Raw genomic sequence first — 24531 nt, 5'->3', positions numbered from 1 at the left:
ATTAGAGTGAAGATGGAGGCTGAGATGTCTTCACATTCAATCTAAAATATGCCTGATTCTGTTACACAGGCCATTGCAGATGCGTGCTTTCTGCTTTTCAGAGGGCTGTTGATTTGATGCGTTCATAAACTGGCAGTCCCGTGTGATTCATGCCTATTTAAAAAGTCCTACAATTTGGGGGTGACTTTCAATGGCAGTGGTGACTGACAAAAAGTGTGTGTGTGTGTGTGTGTGTGTGTGTGTGTGTGTGTGTGTGTGTGTGTGTGTGTGTGTGTGTGTGTGTGTGTGTGTTGAGTCATTTGGTCATATGACAGTGTTGGCAAACGGCAACACAAGCCACAGACAGCTACAGTAGCAGCCTTATCAGCTCAGCCTTATCAAGGCCCCTTCATTGGCCAGCAAACAGACTCCTACTGCACTGCTGAGCTCAACACACAGTTGCACACATGCCGTTAAAAACCACGAGCAGGGTTTTTTGGACAAAGAGAAACTTACTCATACTTATGAGTCAGCAAGATACAGCCAAGTGAACAACTGCAGTGGGATGATAAAGACGAGATAAAGTCCAGCTTTTGATTTATAGAAAAATGCAAGTTCATTATACAGTATAAGTGTGTGGCAGCAAGTCACCTGCCCTTTCATTTTACCCATCTATTGACTAAAAAGTAATATGTTTGAGGCAAAATAATTTCAGTATTCTGGGATAAATAGGCTATTAAATTATATTATGTGATGTTAAAATGTCCTTATTTCTGATAGGTTATATATCATTTGAAATATATTTTATGCAGGGATTCATCGGGCTTTGTGTGCATGTCAGACTCATTGCCATTTTTTGTTGTACTTAAAAACACAGGTGACTTAAATGATAGACATTTCCTCCCAATTGAAATAATTAATTGTGAATATAAGCAGAATACCACCTGTACTTAACAGCTCCGCGCTGATGATTAATGAGCCATGGAGGGATCAGATCCAGGTCATCCTGTGTCTGGATATAGCTGTTGACAATTTTTATAATTTTATTTTTTAATCCTGCACCGACCCCTTTGTTTTTGTTTTTTGTTTTTGTTGTTGTTTGTTTGTTTGTTTGGAGTTTTGTTTTGTTTTGTTTTTTTACTTATAATACAGCTTTCTGATAGTATTTTAAAATCCATATTATTTCATATATTTTAAACATTCAGGCCAGGGGTCTAACTTGTGTGGCACGTGGCTTTGTGTTACGCCTAACGTGTAATCTGAGAATGCCAATAAGGATTTTTTTTTTTTTAATGACAGTAAATGTGATATACCGTAACCTATTTAGTCATCTCTCCGATGCTCTCTGTGGCAGAGCCGGTGCAGCTCTGCGCTGAGCCTTGTTGTTTGGCGGTGATGTGCAGTCAGTCAGTCAGTCAGTGGGAGGAGAGACCAGAAGAGGAGCGGGGGACAGGAAGGCTGGGTGGACGGAGCAGAAGCGCTTTGGTTCCCCGTGTGTCGCTGATTTTGAAGGAAAGCGGCTGAGAAATCCCCGAGCTGTCCTCACTCTGAAACGGATTTTATTTATTCTGCCCCCTCGTCATGTGTACTCCTTGTTGTATCGCGCAGGTGAGTAACAATAGCCGACCCTGACTTACTGTTGTGTGAGTGCGTGTGTGTTTGTTGCTCTTCAGCGGTTTGAAACGCTGTAACAATGAGACGTGCTCAACGTTGACCCTTCCCGTATTGTTTACTGTTTTTTGTCCTCGTCTCTCGCCGTTTACCGTCGGCTAAAGCCAGCCAGCCTCTGTCCCGAGTCTCGGTGATTCCCGTCAGCCTTATTGAGCTGCCTTTTAATGTAATAACAGCGCGAAATAATTAATTATAACCCCCATTCTTCCTCCTCCTCCTCCTCCTCCTCCTCCTCATTGAGCTGACTGGATAACTTCACTGTAAAGCCGTTAGAGGACAAAGCAAAGCGAGGCAAAACTACGGGAAATGTGGCCGTTAATACAGAAATGTGTTGACGGGTACAGCCAACAACGAGCCATGGCTGTGATTAAGTGAGTACTGTGGAGGACAGTTACACTTCTTTTTTAAGCACATCTTATTCCCCAGCTCCTAAAACACTGAAACAGATGAAGGAGCTAAAGAAGAGGCTAGCCAGCTGTGGCTCGGTCTAACTATTTACAGTTATTTACGTATATAGGTGCTGAAAGGCTCTGCTGAAAAGTAAACATAGCTATATACCCAACAAAAACAATAAGTCTGTCTTTGTCTTGGTTTCTTTTCTGTTTCGGCACCGTTTTAAATGTGCTATGTTGCTTTTTAAAGGACAGTTGTTTTGTATCTGTTATTTTTGTAATTATACATCACTAAAGCAGTACTTTTGGGTTGCATAATGTGTGGATTGAAAGCCAACCAGATTTTTGATTACTTTTTGATGTTTAAAGGATTGTTATTTTAAAGCAAACAAATCCCCTAAAGCCACATATGTTCTTGTTTAAATTTAGTTTGTTTTTTTGTGCCCTGTAATAACAGTAGCGTGACTGTTTGGGCTATTGATTGGTTATAATACATTTGCTTGCTTTTGCTGCTTTAAATCATTTGTGGATATTTGATTTGTTTGCTTGCATCACTTTTATGAGAGGTGCTAGTGCCGTGAAGCTACAGAAATACTTTAAAAGGGTGGTGGTTCAGAGTCAGAGAGGTTTCCTTTCATGCTGAGCGTGTTTTCTACAGCTTACAGATTGGGCTCTGACCAGTGGGTCACCACTGCTGAGCTGATCTGGCTAGGAATTTAATTACATATGCACATCCCTAAACTGAGGGAGGTCACTTCTATTTCCTGCTCTTTTCACAGAGTGGGATTAAAGAGGAAATGAAGGGCAAAGAATAAGATCAGTTTTGTCTTGCTGTGCTGGTGGTGTGCTAATCCCTGTCACAGACACCCCGTTTACTTGCCATCTCTATTAAAGTGTATGCTTGCATTTAACTTCGTGCGTGTGAATATATTTGCCACACTTGAGGTTCAGAGTGGCACAAACTGGTGTGTGTGGTCTGTTAATTTCCTCCCTGGCTTGAAGGTTGAAATTAGACAAGGGTGGCTGTTGTTTGGGAGAGATCTGAAGGCAGCAGGAAGCACGACGTGGGAGCAGCTCACTTGTAATTTCTCAGTGGGATCAGGGATGTATGCCATGTTGCGATGGGGGCAAGGGCAGGTTGAAGGCTTTAGCTCAGCGTTGAGTGGAGTTCAGAGCGCTGCAAAGTGTTGGCTGAAAGTGTGGTGAGAGCACTGAAATCATGTGGGTGTCTTTACGCATCACAGCCATGGAGCAGTCACCCTTACCAGGGTACAAGAGTCAAGAGGATGGAGTGTCACTTTCTGCAAACATACTGATAAAGAAGTCTTCAGGCCCTCGTTGGAGTGGTGAAAAATCAGAGGAAGTGGTTTGTGAAGAGCCAGCACCGCTCATTCAAACAGAGCTGACCCATCCGTAAATGGGGTCATGACACAGTAGCTGTAAAGCAGCAGCGGGGGTAGGTGATTACCTTTTAAACTCGACTTGTAAAACCAGCCTTAGTGAATTCTGCCTGCAAACATCTGGAGCACTCCTATCCAAAATACATTTCTGGCTCTGTCATATGAGCAGAATTACTCTCTAACTGTGTACACATCAGAGATGTCTGCTGTTTTCAACTTCCCCTCAGGAATTTTGCTGTGGTCAGCAGCGAGCAGCAGGAACTTGTTTTCCCAAACCGGGACATGTCTAGCAGCCCTTCATCCCTTTTGTTTCCCACTGAATTGCCACAAACCAGTGTTAATGTCTCTTTCTCAACCTCCCCCTCATCACATATGTCTGTGTCTCTGTAATTTATCCTTGATTATTAGCTGGTTGTGTTTTGAAACTCACAACTGATTCTGAGAAGTGAAACGGACTCCCGTGTGAACAAAAAAAAAAAAGTGATACCGCCTTGTATCTTGACCATCTTCCTGTTCTTGTTTAGTTTGGTTCCTTTGCTTATTTCATGACAAATACCTTCATCTGCTAGAATTTGTTCATTTTTGCTCCTCGCTGTACCAATTTTTTTTTTTTGTCTCTTTTGTTACTTTCTTTTCTTTTCTCTCCACCGGACTAAAGTTTCTCTGTGTTGGTTGTAGCTAGGGGGGTATATTTGCCAAGAGAGAGAGAGCAAAGACCTCCCTTTGTGTACAGGAAACAGTGGAGTGATACATTTTTGCTGTGTGTATACAGCTGCCTAGCTATATAGACAATAGTAGAGCTGTCACTCAACAGTATGAGGGAAAGGGGAGTAGATCTTGGTCTGGAAGCTTGGGCCAACTGGACATGTGAGGAAGATCCTGCATTGTCTTCTGTTGCCCTAAATTTTATTTTGTTTGCTGGTTTCCCGTAACCCGCCTGCAACACAAAGCATTGTAATTTGAGATAACAGGGTGTGTCAGAGCTAGTGGCTTCTCATGATTCAATGTGCTTTGAACAGTGGCCGCTATCATTAAGCTTTAACCAGCAAAAAGTCCCAAAGATTTTTAAAGCAGCCAGCTACAGTGTAGTCTGTAAGGATTTGTGTACCAAACTAAAATAGGGCATGGAATAAATAGTGCATAAGATGTGACGAATGAGCGAATCAACATGAGGTTTAAGCTTGCGGGGACGTTGTCGCTCCACATTGTTCCAGTCAGGATGTTTTTGCCTGTTTTCATGAGTCATTCCTGTCAGTGTGTGTGTATGTTTTTCCCAGTTTGCTGTTGGGTGTGCATCATGACACGTCTGCTGATAAACGTAAAGTCACAATCTGAAATCTATACAGCAAAACACAGATACCGAATACATTTATTCTTTTAGAAATCCAGAGTCTGCCAGATGGACTTGTTTACTCACTGTCAGGACTGGTGTCAACTGGCTCTGTATCTGAAATCCTCATTCTCCTTTGTGGTCCTTACAGTGGTATAGTGTACGACCCATTTCTCTTTGTGTTGCATAAGCGTGGCTATGTGCGGTGGGGTTTACCCCGGTGGGTTTGATTTAGGCCACCCTTTCCATTTCCTGTTTGCACGATGCTCCAGTCCTTTTCATCGTGGGCGCTTTAAGGATGAAAGGCAGCAGAGCATAAAAGAGGGGTGAAAGGAATGTAATCCTCATGAAATCAAACAGCTTACAGCCGTCGCAGATATCGTCTTTGGGTGGAATGCAAGACTGTCGCGTTTGTTATGCAAGTGTCCATCTTTAGGCCAAACTCCCTGTCAAGGAAGCTAATATTATTCAGACTTATTCAGCTTCCTTATTTTAAATGTGATTTTTTGCTAGGTGTATTCTCACCGCTGTGTCCCATCCACCCCGTCTTGATGGATTCTGAGTCAGTATGTCTTTGTGTAAAAGAAAGGCAACATCGTCTTTGCCACCACCTCTAGAAAAGCTGAAGCACTGAGGGGTCAGTGACAAATAGTTAAGGACAGCTGAAGAATACAGACAAAGGGCGAAGAGGACAAAATAAGAAGAAGAAAAGAAATGACATCACTAAATCTTCCAGTAACATGTTGGGGAGGATGAAAGGAATAGGATTAAAATAATGAAACAGAGAGTCTGGTGACACGAAAAAGGGAAACGTGAAAGTCCCACAATCACAGTGTGGTGAGGTTTTTTGTGTGGGTTGTGAGAGTCTAGGCTTAATTTAACTCTAGACCAGACTAGTGCTTTGCTAGTAGCCATGTGTCATCTTTAATGTGTCATGGTATGCCGCTCTATGGGACAGATGGGGGACTGCTGTTGATATTTAAGTAGGGCTGCAAACTGCTGATCCGCCAACCACCTGTCGATATCCTGGTGGGGCAGTGGAGGAGGTGGTGGGTGCTTCATCGAGTGGGTAGGGTCAACGCTGGTTTCCATGGATACCCTTTTGTCTCTGTGTGTGGTGGAATTCCTCGAGACGTTGCCCCTTCTCATGACACCCCCTCTCTCTGTCAGCTCTGCAGAGTTTACCGTTGGGCCCTCGTGCTGCGTGCAGTCCGCTGGTGAAACACCCCCTAACTAATTAAATCTAAACACCCTCACAACCTAAATTGTTCTATTTTTTTCTTGGTTACTTTCAGTCTGTTGTGGCTAATTAATCACCCATTGAGAAAGACGTGGGCGCAGCAGAGAAAGAGGAAACCGTTTATTCTCTTAAGCTGTGTGTTGAGGCTGGGAGGCACATGGTTAGATTCAAGGCTGCAAGCCTGTGTACGCATGAAAGCAGAAATAAGCACATTTGACCTTTGTGGCAGCGTTTCAAACGTCTTGATACAGTTTGCCAATACTCAAGCATTGGTAAACTGTGTACAGATGTACACCGCTGGACTGTAACTGGGAATAAACTGTGTTCCCTTTAGCTTGAAGTATTTGCCAAGTTTATAGGCTCATCCTTATTCTCATGCTTGAATAAACCAACACGGTTGGTATTTCTCCTATACTGACCTCTCTTCAATGGCTCCCAGTTAATTAGGGCCCGAGCACTGATAGTGCGAAGGCCCTATTGTAATTGCTCTGTTTATTATTAGGGCCCGAGCACTGACAGTGCGAAGGCCCTATTGTAATTGCTCTGTTTATTAGGGCCCGAGCACTGAGAGTGCGAAGGCCCTATTGTATCTGCTCCGTTTCTTATTATTATTATTATTATTATTATTATTATTATTATTCAGGCGAAACAAGGGCCTTTTTGAGGGCCTAAACATGCTCAAAAACTCATGAAATTTTGCACACATGCCAGGTCTGGTGAAAAATTTTGTATTTTAATGGTTTTACATATGAGCACTGGGAAATGGCTCTACAGCGCCACCTATGCCTTGTTAAATGCAGCCCTACGACCACATCGTTTGAGCTACATGTATGACATTTGGCACACATGTGTATCATGCCAAGACGAACAAAAAAGTCTGTGGGCCCATTGACGCAAACCCAACAGGAAGTCCGCCATTTGGAAGAGAAGGTGACATTTTGGTTCTAATTTTGCCATTTCCATGCCTCGAACTTTTGCGAACTCCTCCTTGGGGTTTGATTTCATAACCTTCATATTTGGTCAGTGTCAACTACACCCTTGTGCCATGTTAAATTGCGGAGCTTTTGAGTTTTCACAATACTATGAGGCCGTGGCGCCATGGCGAATTTCGATGACTCGCCATCAAAATCTTATTGCCTCTCATTTTGTCATACATTTTCTGACCTTGACCAAAGTGAAGACATATGATAAGGCTCCACCCCTGAACATATTTCAACTGCCATATTTGACATCAAGGACAGCGCCACCTAGTGGGAACAGGAAATGTCATGTTTTACACTTTGGGGTACAGTATAGTGATGGGTGACATCTGCAGCCTCAAATTTCTCCAGGAAAGCCTTAAGGAGTTGGTCTTGGGTTACAGTGAAAACTGTGAGTTTTCGCGAAAGGGTGTGACCCCAGCAGCATGGCGAACTTTGATGTCACGCCATGAAGAAACAAATTAGTATAACTCAATGAAATCCAGTCTGATCAGTACCAGACTTTACAGGCATGATGTCAGACCCGCCCTGAACAGATTGATGTGCCCATTGTCAGGAATATGAAGAGCGCCACCTAGTGGGAACAGGAAATGTCATGTCTTACACTTTGTTGTACTGATTTTCACAGGTTCATTGTGGACACCTCAAAAGCGGTGAATATCACCGTCAGTCCTTCATGATGCTGCAGTGCGAATATTGTGACTTTATACTGAACGGCGCACCCTGGTGGCAACGCTGTTCACCATGAAAAATGAAGTGGCTTTTGAGGGGCTTGGAAAGTTTAAAAAGTCTTGAAATTTGGCGCACACCTCCAATGTGCATAAGGCTTTGTTGTTATGTGATCAGTTTCATTGAATAGCGCAAAATGGCTCCACAGCGCCCCCTACGAAATTTCAAAACATCAGCCCCAGCTCTGTGTTTTATGTATGAGTCTGAAACCTGGTAAGCTTATAGGAGATATCAAGATGTACAAAAAAGTCTCTTGGAGCAATATCCCAAATCCAACAGGAAGTCAGCCATTTTAAAATTAATGTGTAATTTTTGTGACATTTTCCCCTCTTTCCAGGCACCGTTCTTTGACGTACTCCTCCAAGGGATTTCATCATATTGAACCAATCTCCAGTGTGTGGAATCTAAAGACCTTTGTGATGTTAAATTGCGAAGCTTTTTACGTTCAGGGAAACGGGGTTGTCATGGTGGCACGTGGAGTTTCAATCACTCGCCAAAAAGCAGTAATCTGCTGTCACTCAAAATCTAAATGTCCAAATTCTCCCAAAGGTCGCAGGCGTGATGAGACTCGAGCTCGGAAATGTTTGTTATGCCATTTGTCAGTAATGGTTAGAGCGCCACCTAGTGGGACGACTATAATGATGATTGAATGAGATGAAATGTTAGCTGGTGGTTAAATGCATGAATTCCATCAATGTGACATCACATCGGACGTGCTGGTTGTAGGTGTTGGGCGTGGCTCGACGCGATGGGGTGCGAGGGCCCTCATAACGCTGCTTGCAGCTTTAATTATTATTATTAGGGCCCGAGCACTGACAGTGCGAAGGCCCTATTGTAATTGCTCTGTTTATTAGGGCCCGAGCACTGACAGTGCGAAGGCCCTATTGTAATTGCTCTGTTTATTATTATTATTATTATTATTTCGGCAAATGAATCGGCCTTTTGAGGACCTAAACATGCTCGAAAACTCATGAAATTTTGCACACGCGTCAGGTCTGGTGAAAATTTACGTATTTTAATGTTCTCAGACATGGCCAGGGAAAATTAGCTCAGTAGCGCCACCTAGAAAAATGAAAAATGCGAGCCCCCGGTATGGGTATCACCTACATGTTTGAAAGTCGGTACACCTATATAACGTTCAGAGTCGAACAAAAAAGTCTATTATGGCAATGTCCTAAACCCAACAGGAAGTCCGCCATTTTGGATTGAATGTGACATTTTGGCTCTGATTTTACCGTTTCCATGCCTCGAACTTTTGCGAACTCCTCCTTGGGGTTTCATTTCATAACCTTCAAATTTGGACAGTGTCAACTACACCCTTGTGCCATGTTAAATTGCGGAGCTTTTGAGTTTTCACAATACTATGAGGCCGTGGCGCCATGGCGAATTTCGATGACTCGCCATGAAAATCTTATTGCCTCTCATTTTGTCATACATGTTCCGATCTGGACCAAAGAGCACACATATGATAAGGCTCCACCCCTGAACATATTTCAACTGCCATATTTGACACCAGGGACAGCGCCACCTAGTGGGAACAGGAAATGTCATGTTTTACACTTTGGGGTACAGTATAGTGATGGGTGACATCTGCAGCCTCAAATTTCTCCAGGAAAGCCTTAAGGAGTTGGTCTTGGGTTACAGTGAAAACTGTGAGTTTTCGCCAAAGGGTGTGACCCCAGCAGCATGGCGAACTTTGATGTCACGCCATGAAGAAACAAATTAGTATAACTCAATGAAATCCAGTCTGATCAGTACCAGACTTTACAGGCATGATGTCAGACGCGCCCTGAACAGATTGATGTGCCCATTGTCGGAAATACGGACAGCGCCACCTAGTGGCAACAGGAAATGTCATGGCTTTAATTTTGTTGTACTGATTTTCACAGGTTCATCGTGGCCACCTCAAAAGTGGTGAATATCACCATCAGTCCCTCGTGATGCTTCAGTGCAAAAATTGTGACTTTAAACTGAACGGCGCACCCTGGTGGCAATGCTGTTCAACATGAAAGATGAAGTGGCTTTTGAGGGTCTTGGCAAGTTTATAGAGGCTTGAAATTTGGCACACACCTCCAAATGGATGAACGCTTTGTTGGCATGTGATCATTTTCATTGAATATCCCAAAATGGCTCCACAGCGCCCCCTACAAAATTTCAAAATCACAGCCCCTGCTCTGTGTTTTATGTATGAGTCTGAAACCTGGTAAGCTTATAGGAGATATCAAGATGTACAAAAAAGTCTCTTGGAGCAATATCCCAAATCCAACAGGAAGTCAGCCATTTTAAAATTAATGTGCAATTTTGGCAACATTTTCCCCTCTTTTCAGGCATCGTTCTTTGACGAACTCCTCCAAGGGATTTCATCATATTGCACTATTCTTCAGTGTGTGGAATCCAAAGACCTTTGTGTTGTTAAATTGCGAAGCTTTTTACGTTCAGGGAAACGGGGTGGTCATGGCGGCACGTAGACTCTCAATCACTCGCCAAAACGCAGTAATCTGCTGTTACTCAAAAACACAATGTCCAATCTCACCCAAAGGTCGCAGGCATAATGAGACTCGAGTTCGGAAATGTTTGTTATGCCATTTGTACATAATGGTTAGAGTGCCACCTAGTGGAACGACTAGCTAATCATGAATGAATGAGTTGAAATGTTAGCTGGTGGTTAAATGCATGAATTCCATCAATGTGACATCGATCGGAGGTGCTGGTTTTAGGTGTTGGGCGTGGCTCGACGCGCCGGGGGTGCGAGGGCCCTCATAACGCTGCTTGCAGCTTTAATTATTATTATTATTATTATTATTTCGGCAAATGAGTTGGCCGTTTGAGGGCCTAAACATGCTCGAAAACTCATGAAATTTTGCACACGCGTCAGGTCTGGTGAAAATTTACGTATTTTAATGTTCTCAGACATGGCCAGGGAAAATTAGCTCAGTAGCGCCACCTAGAAAAATGAAAAACGCGAGCCCCCGATATGGGTATGACCTACATGTTTGAAAGTCGGTACACCTATATAACGTTCAGAGTCGAACAAAAAAGTCTATTATGGCAATGTCCTAAACCCAACAGGAAGTCCGCCATTTTGGATTGAAGGTGACATTTTGGGTCTGATTTTACCGTTTCCATGCCTCGAACTTTTGCGAACTCCTCCTTGGGGTTTTATTTCATAACCTTCATATTTGGTCAGTGCCAACTACACCCTTGTGCCATGTTAAATTGCGGAGCTTTTGAGTTTTCACAATACTATGAGGCCGTGGCGCCACGGCGAATTTCGATGACTCGCCATGAAAATCTTATTGCCTCTCATTTTGTCATACATTTTCTGACCTTGACCAAAGTGAACACATATGATAAGGCTCCACCCCTGAACATATTTCAACTGCCATATTTGACATCAAGGACAGCGCCACCTAGTGGGAACAGGAAATGTCATGTTTTACACTTTGGGGTACAGTATAGTGATGGGTGACATCTGCAGCCTCAAATTTCTCCAGGAAAGGCATAAGGAGTTGGTCTTGGGGTACAGTGAAAACTGTGGCTTTTCACGAAAGGGTGTGACCTCAGCAGCATGGCGAACTTTGATATCTCGCCATGAAGAAAGAAATTAGTATAACTCCATGAAATCCAGTCTGATTAGTACCAGACTTTACAGGCATGATGTCACACCCGCCCTGAACAGATTGATGTGCCCATTGTCAGGAATATGAAGAGCGCCACCTAGTGGGAACAGGAAATGTCATGGCTTTAATTTTGTTGTACTGATTTTCACAGGTTCATCGTGGCCACCTCAAAAGCGGTGAATATCACCATCAGTCCCTCGTGATGCTTCAGTGCAAAAAACGTGACTTTAAACTGAACGGCGCACCCTGGTGGCAACGCTGTTTAACATGAAAGATGAAGTTACTTTTGAGGGGCTTGGAAAGTTTATAGAGGCTTTAAACTTGGCCCACGCCTCCAATGTGATGAAGGCTTTGTTGTTATGTAACCATTTTCCTTGAATAGCGCAAAATGGCTCCACAGCGCCCCCTACAAAATTCCAAAATATCAGCCCCTGCTCTGTGTTTTATCTATGAGTCTGAAACTTGGTAAGCTTATGGAAGATCTTAAGATGTACAAAAAAGTCTCTTGGAGCAATATCCCAAATCCAACAGGAAGTCAGCCATTTTAAAGTTAATGTGTAATTTTGGCGACATTTTCCCATCTTTTCAGGCACCGTACTTTGACGAACTCCTCCAAGGGATTTCATCAGATTGGACCGATCTGCAGTTTGTGGAATCTAAAGACCTTTGTGATGTTAAATTGCGAAGCTTTTTACGTCCAGGGAAACGGGGTGGTTATGGCGGCACTTAGAGTTTGAATCACTCGCCAAAAAGCAGTAATCTGCTGTCACTCAAAAACACAATGTCCAATCTCTCCCAAAGCTCATAGGCGTGATGAGACTCGAGCTCGGAAATGTTTGTTATGCCATTTGTGCATAAGGGTTAGAGCGCCACCTAGTGGAACGACTAACAAATCATGAATGAATGAGTTGAAATGTTAGCTGGTGGTTAAATGCATAAATTCCATCAATGTGACATGAGATCGGAGGTGCTGGTTTTAGGTGTTGGGCGTGGCTCGACGCGCCGGGGGTGCGAGGGCCCTCATAACGCTGCTTGCAGCTTTAATTATTATTATTATTATTATTTCGGCAAATGAATTGGCCGTTTGAGGGCCTAAACATGCTCGAAAACTCATGAAATTTTGCACACGCGTCAGGTCTGGTGAAAATTTACGTATTTTAATGTTCTCAGACATGGCCAGGGAAAATTAGCTCAGTAGCGCCACCTAGAAAAATGAAAAACGCGAGCCCCCGGTATGGGTATGACCTACATGTTTGAAAGTCGGTACACCTATATAATGTTCAGAGTCGAACAAAAAAGTCTATTATGGCAATGTCCTAAACCCAACAGGAAGTCCGCCATTTTGGATTGAATGTGACATTTTGGCTCTGATTTTACCATTTCCATGCCTCGAACTTTGACGAACTCCTCCTTGGGGTTTGATTTCATAACCTTCATATTTGGTCAGTGCCAACTACACCCTTGTGCCATGTTAAATTGCGGAGCTTTTGAGTTTTCACAATACTATGAGGCCGTGGCGCCATGGCGAATTTCGATGACTCGCCATGAAAATCTTATTGCCTCTCATTTTGTCATACATGTTCCGATCTGGACCAAAGAGCACACATATGATAAGGCTCCACCCCTGAACATATTTCAACTGCCATATTTGACATCAAGGACAGCGCCACCTAGTGGGAACAGGAAATGTCATGTTTTACACTTTGGGGTACAGTATAGTGATGGGTGACATCTGCAGCCTCAAATTTCTCCAGGAAAGCCTTAAGGAGTTGGTCTTGGGTTACAGTGAAAACTGTGACTTTTCGCAAAAGGGTGTGACCCCAGCAGCATGGCGAACTTTGATGTCACGCCATGAATAAACAAATTAGTATAACTCAATGAAATCCAGTCTGATCAGTACCAGACTTTACAGGCATGATGGCAGACCCGCCCTGAACAGATTGATGTGCCCATTGTCGGAAATACGGACAGCGCCACCTAATGGCAACAGGAAATGTCATGGCTTTAATTTTGTTGTACTGATTTTCACAGGTTGATCGTGGCCACCTCAAAAGCGGTGAATATCAACATCAGTCCCTCGTGATGCTTCAGTGCAAAAATTGTGACTTTAAACTGAACGGCGCACCCTGGTGGCAACGCGGTTCACCATGAAAGATGAAGTGGCTTTTGAGGGGCTTGGAAAGTTTATAGAGGCTTGAAATTTGGCACACACCTCCAAATGGATGAAGGCATTGTTGTTATGTAACCATTTTCCTTGAATAGCGCAAAATGGCTCCACAGCGCCCCCTACAATATTTCAAAACATCAGCCCCTGCTCTGTGTTTCATCTATGAGTCTGACACTTGGTAAGCTTGTGTAAGATATCAAGATGTACAAAAAAGTCTCTTGGAGCAATATCCCAAATCCAACAGGAAGTCAGCCATTTTAAAATTAATGTGTAATTTTGATGACATTTTCCCCCCTTTTCAGGCCTCATACTTTGACGAACTCCTCCAAGGGATTTCATCATATTGAAGCATTCTTCAGTGTGTAGAATCTAAAGACCTTTGTGATGTTAAATTGCGAAGCTTTTTCCGTTCAGGGAAACGGGGTGGTCATGGCGGCACGTAGAGTTTCAATCACTCGCAAAAAGCAGTAATCTGCTGTCACTAAAAAACACAATGTCCAATCTCTCCCAAAGGTCGCAGGTGTGATGAGACTCGAGCTTGGAAATGTTTGTTATGCTATTTGTCAATAATGGTTAGAGCGCCACCTAGTGGCATGACTATAATCCTGGTTGAATAAGATGAAATGTTAGCTGGTGATTAAAAGCATGAATTCCATCAATGTGACATCACATCGGACGTGCCGGTTTGAGGTGTTGGCAGTGGCTCGATGTGCCGGGGGTGCGAGGGCCCTCATAACGCTGCTTGCAGCTTTAATTATTATTATTATTATTATTTCGGCAAATGAATCGGCCTTTTGAGGGCCTAAACATGCTCGAAAACTCTGGAAATTTTGCGCACGCGTCAGGTCTGGTGAAAATTTACGTATTTTAATGGTTTTACATATGAGCACTGGGAAATGGCTCTAGAGCGCCACCTATGCCTTGTTAAATGCAGCCCTACGACCACATCGTTTCAGCTACATGTATGAAATTTGGCACACATGTGTATCATGCCAAGACGAACAAAAAAGTCTGTGGGCCCATTGACGCAAACCCAACAGGAAGTCCGCCATTTTGGATTGAAGGTGACATTTTGGCTCTGATTTTACCGTTTCCATGCCTTGTACTTTAACGAACTCCTCCTTGGGATTTGGTCGTATAAGCTTCAAATTTGGACAGTGTCAACTACACCCTTGTGCCATGTTAAATTGCGGAGCTTTTGAGTTTTCACAATACTATGAGGCCGTGGCGCCATGGCGAATTTCGATGACTCGCCATGAAAATCTTATTGCCTCTCATTCTGTCATACATGTTCCAATCTGGACCAAAGAGCACACATATGATAAGGCTCCACCCCTGAACATATTTCAACTGCCATATTTGACCTCAAGGACAGCGCCACCTAGTGGGAACAGGAAATGTCATGTTTTACACTTTGGGGTACAGTATAGTGAAGGGTGACATCTGCAGCCTCAAATTTCTCCAGGAAAGCCTTAAGGAGTTGGTCTTGGGTAACAGTGAAAACTGTGAGTTTTCGCGAAAGGGTGTGACCCCAGCAGCATGGCGAACTTTGATGTCACGCCATGAAGAAACAAATTAGTATAACTCAATGAAATCCAGTCTGATCAGTACCAGACTTTACAGGCATGATGTCAGACCCGCCCTGAACAGATTGATGTGCCCATTGTCGGAAATACGGACAGCGCCACCTAGTGGCAACAGGAAATGTCATGGCTTTAATTTTGTTGTACTGATTTTCACAGGTTCATCTTGGCCACCTCAAAAGCGGTGAATATCACCATCAGTCCCTCGTGATGCTTCAGTGCAAAAATTGTGAGTTTAAACTGAACGGCGCACCCTGGTGGCAACGCTGTTCAACATGAAAGATGAAGTGGCTTTTGAGGGTCTTGGCAAGTTTATAGAGGCTTGAAATTTGGCACACACCTCCAAATGGATGAAGGCTTTGTTGGCATGTGATCATTTTCATTGAATAGCGCGAAATTGCTCCACAGCGCCCCCTACAAAATTTCAAAACCACAGCCCCTGCTCTGTGTTTTATGTATGAATCTGAAACCTGGTAGGCTTATAGGAGATATCAAGATGTACAAAAAAGTCTCTTGGAGCAATATCCCAAATCCAACAGGAAGTCAGCCATTTTAAAATTAATGTGTAATTTTGGCAACATTTTCCCCTCTTTTCAGGCTTCATACTTTGACGAACTCCTCCAAGGGATTTCATCATATTGAACCATTCTCCAGTGTGTGGAATCTAAAGACCTTTGTGATGTTAAATTGCGAAGCTTTTTACGTTCAAGGAAACGGGGTGGTCATGGCGGCACGTGGAGTTTCAATCACTCGCCAAAAAGCAGTAATATGCTGTCACTCAAAGACACAAAGTCCAATCTCTCCCAAAGGTCACAGGCGTGATGAGACTCGAGCTCGGAAATGTTTGTTATGCCCTTTGTCTATAATGGTTAGAGAGCCACCTAGTGGGACGACTATACTCATGGTTGAACCAAATGAAATGTTAACTGGTGGTTAAATGCATGAATTCCATCAATGTGACATCAGATCGGACATGCTGGTTTCAGGTGTTGGGCATGGCTCGACACGCCGGGGGTGCGAGGGCCCTCATAACGCTGCTTGCAGCTTTAATTATTATTAGGGCCCGAGCACTGAGAGTGCGAAGGCCCTATTGTATCTGCTCCGTTTCTTATTAGGGCCCGAGCACCGAGAGTGCGAAGGCCCTATTGTATCTGCTCCGTTTCTTATTATTATTATTATTATTATTATTATTATTATTATTATTATTATTATTATTATTATTCAGGCGAAACAAGGGCCTTTTTGAGGGCCTAAACATGCTCAAAAACTCATGAAATTTTGCACACATGCCAGGTCTGGTGAAAAATTTTGTATTTTAATGGTTTTACATATGAGCACTGGGAAATGGCTCTACAGCGCCACCTATGCCTTGTAAAATGCAGCCCTACGACCACATCGTTTGTGCTACATGTATGAAATTTGGCACACATGTGTATCATGCCAAGACGAACAAAAAAGTCTGTGGGCCCATTGACGCAAACCCAACAGGAAGTCCGCCATTTGGAAGAGAAGGTGACATTTTGGCTCTAATTTTGCCGTTTCCATGCCTCGAACTTTTGCGAACTCCTCCTTGGGATTTGGTCGTATAAGCTTCATCTTTGGTCAGTGTCAACTACACACCTGGGCCATGTTAAATTGCGGAGCTTTTGAGTTTTCACAATACTATGAGGCCGTGGCGCCACGGCGAATTTCGATGACTCGCCATGAAAATCTTATTGCCTCTCATTTTGTCATACATTTTCTGACCTTGACCAAAGTGAACACATATGATAAGGCTGCACCCCTGAACATATTTCAACTGCCATATTTGACACCAGGGACAGCGCCACCTAGTGGGAACAGGAAATGTCATGTTTTACACTTTGGGGTACAGTATAGTGATGGGTGACATCTGCAGCCTCAAATTTCTTCAGGAAAGCCTTAAGGAGTTGGTCTTGGGTTACAGTGAAAACTGTGAGTTTTCGCCAAAGGGTGTGACCCCAGCAGCATGGCGAACTTTGATGTCACGCCATGAAGAAACAAATTAGTATAACTCAATGAAATCCAGTCTGATCAGTACCAGACTTTACAGGCATGATGTCAGACGCGCCCTGAACAGATTGATGTGCCCATTGTCGGAAATACGGACAGCGCCACCTAGTGGCAACAGGAAATGTCATGGCTTTAATTTTGTTGTACTGATTTTCACAGGTTCATCGTGGCCACCTCAAAAGCGGTGAATATCACCATCAGTCCCTCGTGATGCTTCAGTGCAAAAATTGTGACTTTAAACTGAACGGAGCACCCTGGTGGCAACGCTGTTCACGATGAAAGATGAAGTGGCTTTTGAGGGTCTTGGCAAGTTTATAGAGGCTTGAAATTTGGCACACACCTCCAATGTGACGAAGGCTTTGTTGGCATGTGATCATTTTCATTGAATATCCCAAAATGGCTCCACAGCGCCCCCTACAAAATTTCAAAACCACAGCCCCAGCTCTGTGTTTTATGTATGAATCTGAAACCTGGTAAGCTTATAGGAGATATTAAGATGTACAAAAAAGTCTCTTGGAGCAATATCCCAAATCCAACAGGAAGTCAGCCATTTCAAAATTAATGTGCAATTTTGGCAACATTTTCCCCTCTTTTCAGGCACCCTTCTTTGACGAACTCCTCCAAGGGATTTCATCAGATTGGACCGATCTGCAGTTTGTGGAATCTAAAGACCTTTGTGATGTTAAATTGCGAAGCTTTTTACGTCCAGGGAAACGGGGTGGTTATGGCGGCACTTAGAGTTTGAATCACTCGCCAAAAAGCAGTAATCTGCTGTCACTCAAAAACACAATGTCCAATCTCTCCCAAACGTCTCAGGTGTGATGAGACTCGAGCTTGGAAGTGTTTGTTATGCCATTTGTACATAATGGTTAGAGCGCCACCTAGTGGAACGACTAACTAATCATGAATGAATGAGTTGAAATGTTAGCTGGTGGTTAAATGCATGAATTCCATCAATGTGACATCAGATCGGACGTGCTGGTTTTAGGTGTTGGGCGTGGCTCGACGCGCCGGGGGTGCGAGGGCCCTCATAACGCTGCTTGCAGCTTTAATTATTATTATTATTATTATTATTATTATTATTCAGGCAAAACAAGGGCCTTTTTGAGGGCCTAAACATGCTCAAAAACTCATGAAATTTTGCACACATGCCAGGTCTGGTGAAAAATTTTGTATTTTAATGGTTTTACATATGAGCACTGGGAAATAGCTCAGTAGCGCCACCTATGCCTTGTTAAATGCAGCCCTACGACCACATGGTTTGAGCTACATGTATGAAATTTGGCACACATGTGTATCATGCCAAGACGAACAAAAAAGTCTGTGGGCCCATTGACGCAAACCCAACAGGAAGTCCGCCATTTTGGATTGAATGTGACATTTTGGCTCTGATTTTACCGTTTCGATGCCTCGAACTTTAACGAACTCCTCCTTGGGATTTGGTCCTATAAACTTCAAATTTGGACAGTGTCAACTACACCCTTGTGCCATGTTAAATTGCGGAGCTTTTGAGTTTTCACAATACTATGAGGCCGTGGCGCCATGGCGAATTTCGATGACTCGCCATGAAAATCTTATTGCCTCTCATTTTGTCATACATTTTCTGACCTTGACCAAAGTGAACACATATGATAAGGCTCCACCCCTGAACATATTTCAACTGCCATATTTGACATCAAGGACAGCGCCACCTAGTGGGAACAGGAAATGTCATGTTTTACACTTTGGGGTACAGTATAGTGATGGGTGACACCTGCAGCCTCAAATTTCTCCAGGAAAGCCTTAAGGAGTTGGTCTTGGGTTACAGTGAAAACTGTGAGTTTTCGCAAAAGGGTGTGACCCCAGCAGCATGGCGAACTTTGATGTCACGCCATGAAGAAACAAATTAGTATAACTCAATGAAATCCAGTCTGTTCAGTACCAGACTTTACAGGCATGATGTCAGACCCGCCCTGAACAGATTGATGTGCCCATTGTCGGGAATACGTACAGCGCCACCTAGTGGCAACAGGAAATGTCATGGCTTTAATTTTGTTGTACTGATTTTCACAGGTTCATCGTGGCCACCTCAAAAGCGGTGAATATCAACATCAGTCCCTCGTGATGCTTCAGTGCAAAAATTGTGACTTTAAACTGAACGGCGCACCCTGGTGGCAACGCTGTTCAACATGAAAGATGAAGTGGCTTTTGAGGGGCTTGCAAGTTTATAGAGGCTTGAAATTTGGCCCACACCTCCAAATGGATGAAGGCTTTGTTGTCATGTGATCATTTTCATTGAATAGCGCGAAATTGCTCCACAGCGCCCCCTACAAAATTTCAAAACAACAGCCCCTGCTCTGTGTTTCATCTATGAGTCTGAAACCTGGTAAGCTTATGGAAAATATCAAGATGTACAAAAAAGTCTCTTGGAGCAATATCCCAAATCCAACAGGAAGTCAGCCATTTTAAAATTAATGTGCAATTTTGGCGACATTTTCCCCTCTTTTCAGGCTTCATACTTTGACGAACTCCTCCAAGGGATTTCATCATATTGAACCATTCTCCAGTGTGTGGAATCTAAAGACCTTTGTGATGTTAAATTGCGAAGCTTTTTACGTTCAAGGAAACGGGGTGGTCATGGCGGCACGTGGAGTTTCAATCACTGGCCAAAAAGCAGTAATATGCTGTCACTCAAAGACACAAAGTCCAATCTCTCCCAAAGGTCGCAGGCGTGATGAGACTCGAGCTCGGAAATGTTTGTTATGCCCTTTGTCTATAATGGTTAGAGCGCCACCTAGTGGGACGACTATACTCATGGTTGAACCAAATGAAATGTTAGCTGGTGGTTAAATGCATGAATTCCATCAATGTGACATCACATCGGACGTGCTGGTTTTAGGTGTTGGGCGTGGCTCGACACGCCAGGGTGCGAGGGCCCTCATAACGCTGCTTGCAGCTTTAATTAGGGCCCGAGCACTGATAGTGCGAAGGCCCTATTGTAATTGCTCTGTTTATTATTATTATTATTATTATTTCGGCAAATGAATTGGCCGTTTGAGGGCCTAAACATGCTCGAAAACTCATGAAATTTTGCACACGCGTCAGGTCTGGTGAAAATTTACGTATTTTAATGTTGTCAGACATGGCCAGGGAAAATTAGCTCAGTAGCGCCACCTAGAAAAATGAAAAACGCGAGCCCCCGGTATGGGTATGACCTACATGTTTGAAAGTCGGTACACCTATATAATGTTCAGAGTCGAACAAAAAAGTCTATTATGGCAATGTCCTAAACCCAACAGGAAGTCCGCCATTTTGGATTGAAGGTGACATTTTGGCTCTGATTTTACCATTTCCATGCCTCGAACTTTGACGAACTCCTCCTTGGGGTTTGATTTCATAACCTTCATATTTGGTCAGTGCCAACTACACCCTTGTGCCATGTTAAATTGCGGAGCTTTTGAGTTTTCACAATACTATGAGGCCGTGGCGCCATGGCGAATTTCGATGACTCGCCATGAAAATCTTATTGCCTCTCATTTTGTCATACATGTTCCTATCTGGACCAAACAGCACACATATGATAAGGCTCCACCCCTGAACATATTTCAACTGCCATATTTGACATCAAGGACAGCGCCACCTAGTGGGAACAGGAAATGTCATGTTTTACACTTTGGGGTACAGTATAGTGATGGGTGACATCTGCAGCCTCAAATTTCTCCAGGAAAGCCTTAAGGAGTTGGTCTTGGGTTACAGTGAAAACTGTGACTTTTCGCAAAAGGGTGTGACCCCAGCAGCATGGCGAACTTTGATGTCACGCCATGAATAAACAAATTAGTATAACTCAATGAAATCCAGTCTGATCAGTACCAGACTTTACAGGCATGATGTCAGACCCGCCCTGAACAGATTGATGTGCCCATTGTCGGGAATACGGACAGCGCCACCTAGTGGCAACAGGAAATGTCATGGCTTTAATTTTGTTGTACTGATTTTCACAGGTTCATCGTGGCCACCTCAAAAGCGGTGAATATCAACATCAGTCCCTCGTGATGCTTCAGTGCAAAAATTGTGACTTTAAACTGAACGGCGCACCCTGGTGGCAACGCGGTTCACCATGAAAGATGAAGTGGCTTTTGAGGGGCTTGGAAAGTTTATAGAGGCTTGAAATTTGGCACACACCTCCAAATGGATGAAGGCATTGTTGTTATGTAACCATTTTCCTTGAATAGCGCAAAATGGCTCCACAGCGCCCCCTACAATATTTCAAAACATCAGCCCCTGCTCTGTGTTTCATCTATGAGTCTGACACTTGGTAAGCTTGTGTAAGATATCAAGATGTACAAAAAAGTCTCTTGGAGCAATATCCCAAATCAAACAGGAAGTCAGCCATTTTAAAATTAATGTGTAATTTTGATGACATTTTCCCCCCTTTTCAGGCCTCATACTTTGACGAACTCCTCCAAGGGATTTCATCATATTGAAGCATTCTTCAGTGTGTAGAATCTAAAGACCTTTGTGATGTTAAATTGCGAAGCTTTTTCCGTTAAGGGAAACGGGGTGGTCATGGCGGCACGTAGAGTTTCAATCACTCGCAAAAAGCAGTAATCTGCTGTCACTAAAAAACACAATGTCCAATCTCTCCCAAAGGTCGCAGGTGTGATGAGACTCGAGCTTGGAAATGTTTGTTATGCTATTTGTCAATAATGGTTAGAGCGCCACCTAGTGGCATGACTATAATCCTGGTTGAATAAGATGAAATGTTAGCTGGTGATTAAAAGCATGAAATCCATCAATGTGACATCACATCGGACGTGCCGGTTTGAGGTGTTGGCAGTGGCTCGACGTGCCGGGGGTGCGAGGGCCCTCATAACGCTGCTTGCAGCTTTAATTATTATTATTATTATTATTTCGGCAAATGAATTGGCCGTTTGAGGGCCTAAACATGCTCGAAAACTCATGAAATTTTGCACACGCGTCAGGTCTGGTGAAAATTTACGTATTTTAATGTTCTCAGACATGGCCAGGGAAAATTAGCTCAGTAGCGCCACCTAGAAAAATGAAAAACGCGAGCCCCCGGTATGGGTATGACCTACATGTTTGAAAGTCGGTACACCTATATAATGTTCAGAGTCGAACAAAAAAGTCTATTATGGCAATGTCCTAAACCCAACAGGAAGTCCGCCATTTTGGATTGAAGGTGACATTTTGGCTCTGATTTTACCATTTCCATGCCTCGAACTTTGACGAACTCCTCCTTGGGGTTTGATTTCATAACCTTCATATTTGGTCAGTGCCAACTACACCCTTGTGCCATGTTAAATTGCGGAGCTTTTGAGTTTTCACAATACTATGAGGCCGTGGCGCCATGGCGAATTTCGATGACTCGCCATGAAAATCTTATTGCCTCTCATTTTGTCATACATGTTCCGATCTGGACCAAAGAGCACACATATGATAAGGCTCCACCCCTGAACATATTTCAACTGCCATATTTGACATCAAGGACAGCGCCACCTAGTGGGAACAGGAAATGTCATGTTTTACACTTTGGGGTACAGTATAGTGATGGGTGACATCTGCAGCCTCAAATTTCTCCAGGAAAGCCTTAAGGAGTTGGTCTTGGGTTACAGTGAAAACTGTGACTTTTCGCAAAAGGGTGTGACCCCAGCAGCATGGCGAACTTTGATGTCACGCCATGAATAAACAAATTAGTATAACTCAATGAAATCCAGTCTGATCAGTACCAGACTTTACAGGCATGATGGCAGACCCGCCCTGAACAGATTGATGTGCCCATTGTCGGAAATACGGACAGCGCCACCTAATGGCAACAGGAAATGTCATGGCTTTAATTTTGTTGTACTGATTTTCACAGGTTGATCGTGGCCACCTCAAAAGCGGTGAATATCAACATCAGTCCCTCGTGATGCTTCAGTGCAAAAATTGTGACTTTAAACTGAACGGCGCACCCTGGTGGCAACGCGGTTCACCATGAAAGATGAAGTGGCTTTTGAGGGGCTTGGAAAGTTTATAGAGGCTTGAAATTTGGCACACACCTCCAAATGGATGAAGGCATTGTTGTTATGTAACCATTTTCCTTGAATAGCGCAAAATGGCTCCACAGCGCCCCCTACAATATTTCAAAACATCAGCCCCTGCTCTGTGTTTCATCTATGAGTCTGACACTTGGTAAGCTTGTGTAAGATATCAAGATGTACAAAAAAGTCTCTTGGAGCAATATCCCAAATCCAACAGGAAGTCAGCCATTTTAAAATTAATGTGTAATTTTGATGACATTTTCCCCCCTTTTCAGGCCTCATACTTTGACGAACTCCTCCAAGGGATTTCATCATATTGAAGCATTCTTCAGTGTGTAGAATCTAAAGACCTTTGTGATGTTAAATTGCGAAGCTTTTTCCGTTCAGGGAAACGGGGTGGTCATGGCGGCACGTAGAGTTTCAATCACTCGCAAAAAGCAGTAATCTGCTGTCACTAAAAAACACAATGTCCAATCTCTCCCAAAGGTCGCAGGTGTGATGAGACTCGAGCTTGGAAATGTTTGTTATGCTATTTGTCAATAATGGTTAGAGCGCCACCTAGTGGCATGACTATAATCCTGGTTGAATAAGATGAAATGTTAGCTGGTGATTAAAAGCATGAATTCCATCAATGTGACATCACATCGGACGTGCCGGTTTGAGGTGTTGGGCGTGGCTCGACGTGCCGGGGGTGCGAGGGCCCTCATAACGCTGCTTGCAGCTTTAATTAGGGCCCGAGCACTGACAGTGCGAAGGCCCTATTGTAATTGCTCTGTTTATTATTAGGGCCCGAGCACTGACAGTGCGAAGGCCCTATTGTAATTGCTCTGTTTCTTATTATTATTATTATTATTTCGGCAAATGAATTGGCTTTTTGAGGGCCTAAACATGCTCAAAAACTCATGAAATTTTGCAGACATGCCAGGTCTGGTGAAAAATTTTGTATTTTAATGGTTTTACTCATGAGCACTGGGAAATGGCTCTACAGCGCCACCTATGCCTTGTTAAATGCAGCCCTACGACCACATCGTTTCAGCTACATGTATGAAATTCGGCACACATGTGTATCATGCCACGACAAACAAAAAAGTCTGTGGGCCCATTGACGCAAACCCAACAGGAAGTCCGCCATTTGGAAGAGAAGGTGACATTTTGGCTCTAATTTTGCCATTTCCATGCCTCGAACTTTTGCGAACTCCTCCTTGGGATTTGGTTGTATAAGCTTCATCTTTGGTCAGTGTCAACTACACACCTGGGCCATGTTAAATTGCGGAGCTTTTGAGTTTTCACAATACTATGAGGCCGTGGCGCCATGGCGAATTTCGATGACTCGCCATGAAAATCTTATTGCCTCTCATTCTGTCATACATGTTCCGATCTGGACCAAAG

General features: G+C 43.5%; 1 protein-coding gene across 2 annotated transcripts in view; it reads left to right on the top strand.

Moving 5' to 3' along the window:
• Nucleotides 1-1377: 1377 nt before the first annotated feature.
• Nucleotides 1378-24531, top strand: part of serinc5 (serine incorporator 5) — a 45045-nt gene continuing 21891 nt past the window's right edge. The window contains exon 1 of one of the 2 annotated variants that reach the window (XM_085425367.1): nucleotides 1378-1587. In XM_085425367.1, coding sequence (XP_085281493.1) covers nucleotides 1561-1587 — 27 coding nt within the window. In that variant the 5' untranslated portion in view covers nucleotides 1378-1560. The remainder of the gene's footprint in view (nucleotides 1588-24531) is intronic. The other variant, XM_085425366.1, reaches the window with a different exon arrangement.

Source organism: Rhamphochromis longiceps, linkage group LG12 (genome assembly GCF_057381845.1).
Source record: "Rhamphochromis longiceps isolate RC_006_pf linkage group LG12, R_longiceps_female_GT1.1, whole genome shotgun sequence".
Classification (NCBI taxonomy): Eukaryota; Metazoa; Chordata; class Actinopteri; order Cichliformes; family Cichlidae; genus Rhamphochromis; species Rhamphochromis longiceps.
Note: the sequence above shows the minus strand (reverse complement) of the source record. Positions and strands in the feature narration are given on the sequence as shown.